This window comes from Chaetura pelagica, unplaced genomic scaffold (assembly GCF_000747805.2).
Source record: "Chaetura pelagica isolate M959 unplaced genomic scaffold, ChaPel_1.0 scaffold356, whole genome shotgun sequence".
Classification (NCBI taxonomy): domain Eukaryota; kingdom Metazoa; phylum Chordata; class Aves; order Apodiformes; family Apodidae; genus Chaetura; species Chaetura pelagica.
This window is the reverse complement of record NW_009953964.1, coordinates 10,128,091-10,137,088: the sequence shown is the minus strand read 5'-3', so window position 1 is coordinate 10,137,088 and position 8,998 is coordinate 10,128,091. Positions and strand designations below refer to the sequence as shown.

General features: G+C 55.6%; 2 protein-coding genes across 2 annotated transcripts in view; both read left to right on the top strand.

The window, feature by feature from the left end:
- The window catches only part of CDX1 (caudal type homeobox 1), a gene marked incomplete at its 5' end in the record, with an annotated part of 11,415 nt that extends 8,458 nt beyond the window's left edge, over positions 1-2,957 (top strand). The window contains 2 exons of the mRNA XM_010002139.1: positions 2,402-2,547; positions 2,751-2,957. Coding sequence (XP_010000441.1) covers positions 2,402-2,547; positions 2,751-2,957 — 353 coding nt within the window. The remainder of the gene's footprint in view (positions 1-2,401; positions 2,548-2,750) is intronic.
- A 322-nt stretch (positions 2,958-3,279) lies between these two features.
- SLC6A7 (solute carrier family 6 (neurotransmitter transporter), member 7) overlaps positions 3,280-8,998 on the top strand; it is an 18,503-nt gene continuing 12,784 nt past the window's right edge. Inside the window, exon 1 of the mRNA XM_010002138.1 lies at positions 3,280-3,300. Within this exon, the coding sequence (XP_010000440.1) occupies positions 3,280-3,300 (21 nt within the window). The remainder of the gene's footprint in view (positions 3,301-8,998) is intronic.

The window sequence follows — 8,998 nt, the reverse complement described above, 5'->3', positions numbered from 1 at the left end:
CCTGCTGAAATTCATGGCATATGTGGTATTCACAAACCGCCTCGTTTCTTTATTATTTAATATTTTTTTTCCCTTTATCTGTCAATCCCTTTGCTTTCCAGCTGTTTTTTCTCCAAGCAGTGGAGCAATATTGCAAATAAGATCATTTTAAGGTCATTATCTCTTCAGAAAGGTTTTTGCTTTCAAATGAAAAGAAGAAAAAAAAAACCAAGAACAAGATAAATGTTTATGAGAAAGAAAAAAAAAAAAAAAGAGTAAAAAAAAAGTAGGAGTCCCTGAGCCTGGAGCAGCCAGAGGAAGCCTGGTTTCTCATGGAGCTGTTAAACCCTGCACAATTCTCTGCCTCTGGTTTATTCTGTAACTTCCCAGGAGTTGTTGTGTCAGCAAATTCAGCACAGGTCCCTCCTGGGCCGGGATGTCCCTCATGCCCATGAACTCTGCAGCTTCAGGGTGGTAAGAGGAGACAGGGATTCTATGGGAAGGGCAGGGACCCCATGGGAAGAACAAAAACCCTCCTAGGAAGGGCAGAGATCCCACAAAAAAGTCAGGGACCTCTTGGGAAGAACAAGGGCAGCGCATGGGGTCCTGCCTGGGCTGGGTGCCCCCAGCCCCACAGTGTTGTGATCAGATTTGTTTTGATGATCAATATGTGCCAAGAGGAGAGAAACACACAGTGATGCTGCCATAGACCCCTTGTGCTTTGAATCCCTCTGTTTCAGCCACGTGTCTCAGACAGTTCCATACACATCTTGCTCAATCAAACTACCTTTTTTTTAACCTGTTTTTCGCTGCAGAGTCTCCTGGTGTGGCCAGAGGTAGGTTTGCTCTCAGCACTGGTGAGGAGAGATTAGGTTTTTGCTTCCAAACAGCCCCAGGATGAGCTGGGCTCCTGCTTTCTAAGAAATGGCTGAATTCATCATATCCTCAAATATGGGTTAGTGGCTAATTCCCAGCCCTGGTGCAGGGACATTTGGTATCCATTCTTGGCCAGGTGGTGCTGGGCTTCCCTCAGCCATCCTGGATGGTCCCTGGCATCATCCCACTCACATTGTGCTGAGCCCATGCCAACACCTACTTCCAGGAGAACACTGAGAGTGACATAGTCATGGACACAAGGGGTTAACTTGAATTGCAGGGCTGCTGCTTTTGTACCTGAGAGCACCAGGGTGAAGTCTCAGCAGGGCAAGATGTCCCCATGCCCACCCCAGCCCACCACTTCTTTACATTTATCTTTATCTTGGGAGAGTCCCCACCTCCTTGCAATGGGGAAGCAGGAGAGAGACACCCTTAAAAATAAAACTGAGTTGGCTGAACAACAGCTTTACAGCCTGGGGTATGGGGTTTTGCTCTGTGGAGGTTCTCTGATGTCTGATCAAGGTTGAGTCCACTCTGGAGTCTCTGAAGCACAGTTTTTCTGCACCAGCCAACCACCACTAGGATGGTCAGAACTAGTAACGTTGCTGACACTTCTCAGTGTCCACCCAACTTGGCCCAAACTGATTGATGTGTGAAGGGCTTGTTAGGGGGAATGGATGAACAGGATGGCACAAATATCCCCTTTCCTGGGGGAAGGAGGCTGCAAGTGAGGGTGTATGGGCTGCTGGGTCACTAGAAATCCCTCCCTGCATACCTGCAGTGGTGAGGCACAGTATTCTGTCCATGCTGGTGCACCCCAACCCCAGGGAAACCCATGGAACTGTTCAGGGCTTAGTGCTTCTCTTTCCCATGGCAGCACCCCTCTCAGCAGCAAAAATTCAGGAGGAGATGGGCAAATGTGTCTACCACACAGATAAATGGCCAGGTTTCCAGTCAGAAAGACAGTGGCTGCTGGGCTGAAAGCACAGCTCCATCCCTCCCAGTGCCCTGGAACAGGATTGTACTTCGGGTGGAGAAGCAAATACAGCTGTGTTTATTCCCCACCCGTGGGATCTTCTGCAGAGAAGAACACCAGTCACCAAACTGCTAGGCATGGGTGTCCTCCCTCAAAGTGCCACCCACACCCCGATGGCCACAGCCCAGGCAGAGCTCAAGCTGTTGGCCTCTTGTGGGGGGTGTGTGTTAATGAAGGAGCTAGAAGAGAAGACAAGTGTGCTGGTTTTGGCCTTATTTTTGTGCTAGAAAGCCACAGGTGCTGTTTGCAGTCAGGATGCCTCTGAATCTCTCCTGCCCTATGCACCAAGCAGTTTTACCAAAACCAAGGTACTTTCCAACACAGAGGAAAACCCTTGTGCTACCCAGGATGGGAATTAAATCACGACTCTATTTGCACTGGTCCCCAGGGCATTGCCGTGCTTCTCCTGAGCTGTCCATGGGTGGCTGTGTAGCTCCATGCCCTCAGTGATGCTCCCAACACTCCCTTCAGCCCCTTCTCAGCTCACTCATGCTCTACTCTCTCTGCCAGGCAAGACCAGGACGAAAGACAAGTACCGGGTGGTGTACACAGACCACCAGCGCCTGGAGCTGGAGAAGGAGTTTCACTACAGCCGCTACATCACCATCCGCCGCAAGGCCGAGCTGGCTGGTGCCCTCGGGCTCACTGAAAGGCAGGTCAGTGCTGCAGTTCCCCAGGAAAACCATGTCCTGGATGGAGATGGGGCTGGGGAGCTGTTGGGCTGCAGGCCGAGAAGGCAATGGTTGTCCCACCTTGCTCCACAGAGCTCCCTTCTCTTCCAAACTCAGAGACGCCTGGGGGTTGTCATCTTTGGCTGCATCCATCCCCATCTCTCCATCACCACTTTATCTTTCTGCAGGTGAAAATCTGGTTTCAAAATCGGAGGGCAAAGGAGAGGAAGGTGAACAAGAAGAAGATGCAGCAGCAGAGCCAGCCCACCAGCACCACCACTCCCACCCCACCAGCCGTCGGCACGCCGGGACCCATTGGAGGCCTCTGCACCAGCAGTGCCCCCAACCTCGTCTCCTCATCTCCGCTGACAATCAAGGAGGAATTCATGCCTTAAACCCCTCACCAGCTACAGACACCAAGAGATAAGCACTATGCAGCAGAGCCCAGCTGGTCCTCGTGCTCTGAAGCGTCACAGCCCCTTCCCAAAGACATGATCGTCCTCGGATGAACCAACGGGGTGGCCAGCAGGGCTGGATGAGGTGGCACTGGGACCTTCCCAAGGGGCTGGTGGGCTTGCTCCTACATAAAAACCATAGGTTAGGTAGTATTGCTGTCCTGTAGGAAATACTCTGGTCTGGTCTCTAGTATTTGTAGCCCAAAGCAAGAGCCTAATGTCAGCAGAAGGAAAGGGGGGGGTGGTCGACGATGCTTTTACCATGGTGCTTCAAGTGGAGCTGGTAGGACACTTCCTTTATGGTCCTCCTGGCAATCCAGCTGCCTTTTGGGGCAGTTTGAACAGAACTGAACCAGAAAAAAAGACCTGGTTGGACTCAAAGCAAAAAGAAAATTCCACTGAGCTGGTCTCCTGGATCTGACATGCTGGGAAGAAAGGTGCCAGAGGCAGAGCAAGCTGCACAGTGGGAGCCGGGCAGGACTCTTGGCCATGGGACCCAAGGGGGGACTTCTTCAAACCACAGTGATGGTGGCAAGCTGGAGCACGACCTTGGCAAGAGTCACCACATTTCCCCACCCATGTCTCCCACTCACCTGGTAGCACCTGCTCCTGAGCCCCCAGCTCTGCCCCTGCAGCCACCAGGAGCCACACAGAGACACATGGGGTGCTGCTCCGAGGGAGTGCAGCTGCCGCGGGCACCAGAGCTGCTGCCAGGGTGGGCAGAGGCTGTGTTAGGCAGAGGAAGGCTGACATGCCCTGACTTTAGGAAAGAGAGAGGTCGTCTTCAGAAAGACAGAGAAATAGTTTTTTCTTATTTTCTTCAAAACCCAAAGGACTCCAGGTTTGTTCCCCCTGTCTCCCCCCTCCTCTGTGCGCTGCATCACCTCTCACTCGCTGTGTGCCCTAGGCCAGTAACTAATACCCCTCTTTACCACAGCTGAAATGTCCCTTCATCCTGCTGGGCCCTGACCAGTGCATTGCCCCAGGTTAACTTACAGCCCAGCTTCAGCTGCTCCAAAGACCAGTAGGGCTCAGCTGGGACACAAGAGGGTCTATGGCTCCTGCTTGGGTGCTCCTGGGCTGCAGCTTTCCAACACCAAGATAGGGATGAAGGAGTCCAAGCCTTGCTTGGCCTTTCCCAGCACTGTCTCTCCAAGCTCCAGGAGGGTGGAGCAGCAGGCATGTTCCCTGCTGCCTGCAGAGCACCCAACCGAGCCCCCACATGGCACCCAGCATCTCATCCCTTGGCCGCCCTGCCCACTGCCAGCCTCCCACTGCTCCCAGCCCCTCCTGGCCCAGGAAACAAGGTGTCCAGGCACACTGTGGCTTTTACAGGATGGTCCCTGCCGTCTCACTGCACCCACCACCCTGCTCCAGCCCTCACAGGGTTTGGGTCTCCCTCCCATGGGGACCACTGACACCTTCCTCAGCCACCACTGCCAGCTGAGCTGGGTGGCGAGGATGAGTGTTTGCCTTGGCTGGGGACTTTGGCTCAGGTTTTGTGTATATAAGGCAGAACTGGTTTTTCCTTTCTATTTTTTAGGCATTGGTGAAAATAAAAAATGAGCAGGAATCCCAGGTTTGTTGCTCTCTCCTCCCAGCCCATGGTGCTGTGGCAGGGGACAGATGCCAGCTCCAAGGTCACAGCAGTGCTGATGCCCCCAGGCTCAGCCTGGGTTGTGAGGAGCTAATTATGGAAAAGAGTCCAGAGGGATGTCTCGAGGCAGCAGCCTTGTTCCTCTAGGGTGTGCCCATCCCTCAGGGTCATTGCTGGCAGTGACACGGTCACATCCCATCCCTTTTCCACCACGGGTGCTGGCTGTGCCAGGCGACATGGAGGCTGCAAACCCACAGCCCTGGGGGCAGCCGGGGAAAGGGTGAGGCTGAGTTTGGGCTGGCAGAGGCCAAAGAACAAGGCCAGTTGCCCACAGACGTGGCCACCTCCCATTGGCGACTCCCGGCCTCTAATCTCGTTTTATGGCTGTTGACGGGCTGAATATCCTCCTTGTCCAAGAAGAGCAAACAGAGAATGAGGATGTGAGATAGTGCCTGGGACAGCTGGCATGGGTGCCCAACACTGTCTCCATCCCAGCCACGTCCCTCTCATCCTGCAGGGCACTGAGCAAGGGGCTGCCCTCAGACTCCTGCCCAAAATGGCTCCTCCGGCCCCAAAATGGCTCCCCCAGACCCAAAACGGCTCCTCCAGACCCAAAACGGCTCCTCCAGACCCAAAACGGCTCCTCCAGCTCCACTGTTGCCTGGGAAGAGGTGGAGACATGTGCCAAGGTGCCCAGGAAGGGCAGGTGGCTGTGGAGGGACACCTGATGCAGGATAAAGTCCTTGTGGGTGGAGGAGATGGAGGAACTAGGACAGGATGAGGTGGCATTGCAGAGAGGGATAGAGCAAAGGGATTTTTCCTGATCTTGCAACAGCAGCTGCACCTACTGTTGCACTGTGGTGACCCTGTGCTCCCTGGCATGGTGCCTGGGCTGCCCCGAGGTGTGAGACCACCATCTCCTGCACCTCTGCAAGGGGATGGGGGTACCAGGAGCTAAAACAGGCTGGGGGAAGCAAGAGCAACAGAGCTGGTGCAATATGGGAAAAGAAACTGGATGGCCCACCTGCCCAAAGAGCGTGGCTGGACAGGGGAAGCTGGGGTCCACTTCTGCAAGGAGACTCCAGCATGGGCCCCCTGGAGGGGCTGGCTTCTCCACATGCAGCCTCCTCCCTCGCTGGGCTTCACCTGCCTGTGACATCCCATTTTGTCATTGCCACGTGGGGACTGGCCAAGGGGGTCCTGCCCTGGCAGGGAATGGGGCAGTGGCAGTCCAGCCCTGGGCATCACCATTGCCTGCAAGGTCTTGCTCAAGAGGGAAGCTTGAAGGGGAACAGAGTCCTGGGAGGGGACGAAATGCCCATCTCCCAAATTCATCTGCTGTGTTGGGTGGGTGAGGGGCTGGGCTGAAGGGAAGATGCTCCACCGCCCTCCCGGGGAGGCCGCGGGTGCCGTTGACAGGATGAAATTCCAACTGATACCCTAATCTGGCGCCTGCCTGTTTGCACAGCTGGGTAAAAGTCCAGCGAGCTGTGGGCTGTGCCCTTGGGTCCCTGCCTCCCTGTGTGCACAGGGAGCCAGCGCTGGCGGGAAGAGGCAATAAATGCACCCACACGCCCAGCCACCCCTTCCCCCAACACACACACACGCCCCTTGGCCGGGTGACGAAATGCATCTGCTGCCTCCCCGCTCCCGTGTCCTCCCCTGACTCCCTCCAGCCATCATTTGGGTGAGCCCCGTGGGGTCCCTCCTGTGCCAGGAAAGGGGCTGTTGGAATCCATGTCCCCACCAGCTTTGCGAACTTTGGGCCAAACCCCTTGGGGCACATGTCACCTTGACAGTTGCACCCCCGGCAGGTGGCAGGTGCCCGGTTTTAGCACCTGCAGCAGCTGCTTCCCGAGCCACACGGTCCCACATGCAGCCTGGTCCTCACGGGGACAGCCCGGCAGGCAAGGGACCCTGGGGACTGTTCCCATCAAGCCCCCGCTCTTGCTTCCTGCTTCCATCCCCTGCGCTTCCCACTGGCTCCCCCCCACCCATCTGCACCCTTCCTCAGAGAAATCTTGAAATAATCTCCGCCAAAACCAGGCTCCACACAGCAGGTGGCCCAGAACGCGCGGGCCCAGCAGCCCCCGGCGTGGCGCGGTGCCCGGCGCTGAGCAACGAGCGCCAGCGCCTTCCTCGTGTCTCGCACAGCCCATCTGGCCACCCTCCCGTCTGCCTCTCAGCCACCTCCTCCCCTCTTCCTGGCCAGAACACGGGTGGGCTGCCCAAGCGGGGTGTTTCCCCAGTGTCTGTGCTGCCGTCTCTGCTCCCAGTGCTGGCAGGGAGCGTGGGCTGTGCCGGTGCCGCCGGGCACTGCGCTGGGATGGAGGGGCACGTGTTGGCTGCCCTGCAGCCCTGCCACCCTGCTGCAGCCCGTGGGAAGGGAAGGGGTTTCTCCAGGCACCAGGGGTGTCTCTGTGGTGGGGCAGGAGGAGGCAAAGCTGACTAGAAAACTCCTGCAAGCCTCATGTGTGCTCCTTGGTGCCCTGGGGACAGCTGATGGGGACAGGTGGGCCAACACCTCTGCCTGAGCTCTCCTGTGGTTTCTGAGATCCCTGGGCTGCACTGCTCCTCATGGAACACCTTTCTGCCTCCTATTGTGGGTGCTGTTCCATGAAATGGGCCTCTTGCAGGCTCCATGGCAATGCCAGACTCAAGCCAGCTCTGCAGTGAGATGCTGGAGCGCTCCAGATGCCCAGGTGGGATGTCTGCTCCCAAGAGTTGGAGAACCAATAGTGATCCCAGAGCAGCACCAGCAAAAACAGCAAAGGGAGCCCCAGACACAGAGCATCTTACTGGCAGAGGTATCAATACAGACATTTCAAGGTACTATAAACTGTGGATGTTTCCACTGATAAATACTGCTCTCTCTGGAGACAAAAAGAACAGGGGCTTGAAGTTGACCCAGAGAGTCCTGGATGGTTTGTACAGCACTTAGTCTGTGCTGGCAACACAGAGCTGGGGCAGCTGTAAGAAGGTGACACCAGCCTCTCCTCCTCCCATGCTGTGGTGGTGGCCCTGGGACACTTCTCTTTAGGTGAATCCCAAGGGAAAAGGCCAAAGGGGTGATTCAGATCACACAGGCATGGAAGGCAAACAAATCATCCATGCCCTGAGCAGGAAGGGTGAGGTTGGGACAGTACCCAGCACAGCCACCTGCCCCAGGCTCACCATTCCCCACCAGCTTCATCCAAGGCAGGTAACACCTTGATATGTGAATTTCCAAAGATTTTTTTTTTTTTTTTGAAGCTGTAAATGTGTGGGGAAAAAAAAATAATAAAAATTGTTGGGCTATATAGTTTGCTCCTTCCTCCTTTCCCACTGGGAAACCTGGGTAAATGTTAGCTCTGAAATATCCGCTATACAAACACAGAGCCACTTCATCGTGTTGGGTTCTGCAGAAATGTGTCTTTATCCTCAGGATCTGTTTTCTTTTGGGGAAAAAAATCAGAAGTGCTTGGAGGGCTGTAGGAGCACAACTGCCATGAGGTGTCAGGAAGATTTGCTCTCACATCAGGCAAGCTGGGTCCTCTCAGTCCCAGCCCTGTCGTTGTCCTCCATGTCCCTGGTGCTGTCTGCTCAGCCTTAATCCTGAGCAAAGCAGCTGGGGACAGGTGTGGGGCAGGTTGGAGCACAGCTGGACGTTTAAAGAAGGGAGAAACACCTGCTGATGGACTGGGCACAGTCCAGAGAGAAAGTGAAGGACAAGAGGATATTATCACTGGAAAGAGGCATTACTGTGGGTCCTCAGGCAGACAGCAGCTCTGCTGGTACCACACTGGCCCCGGGGAATGTGGCATTGTCCCCTCTTGCAGTCCCACAGGGGGCATTTACCTCCTTGAAACTGGGAGAAGCCAAAGATCAGCTCTCTGCCACCTCACCGGGGATTTGATTGAGCATGACAGTGAAAAGCCCCCATGTCCCTGGGCTTTGGGGCTGTAGGATCCCGCTGCTGACTCAACAGGCATGTCTGAACCCTGGAGATGTGACCTGTGCTCCAGCATCAGCCCCACGATATGCAGGACAGCTGCTCACCCTGGAGCCAGCCCAGGGATTACTCTTGTCCCCACCACGGTGGGACACGCTGGTCCTACCCAAGGGGACCAATTTCCACTGAGCATCCCCCTCCCTTGGGCTGGTCACTGGGCTCAGGTAGCACAAGGAGTCACTTTTCAGCTGCTCAGGCTCCAGCTGTGTCCTGCCACAGGAAAATCAGCTCAGAGCCAGAGAGGAAGATGTTGGGAGCTTCTGGCATTTACACTTGGCGCTGCGGCCGCTGCTGCCTGGGGCAGGTGGGACCCCCGGGGTGCCCAGTGCCAGGGCGCCCGCAAAGTCAGCTCCATCCTTAGGGAGACCTGATGCATTCGTGGCACGAGTAAAG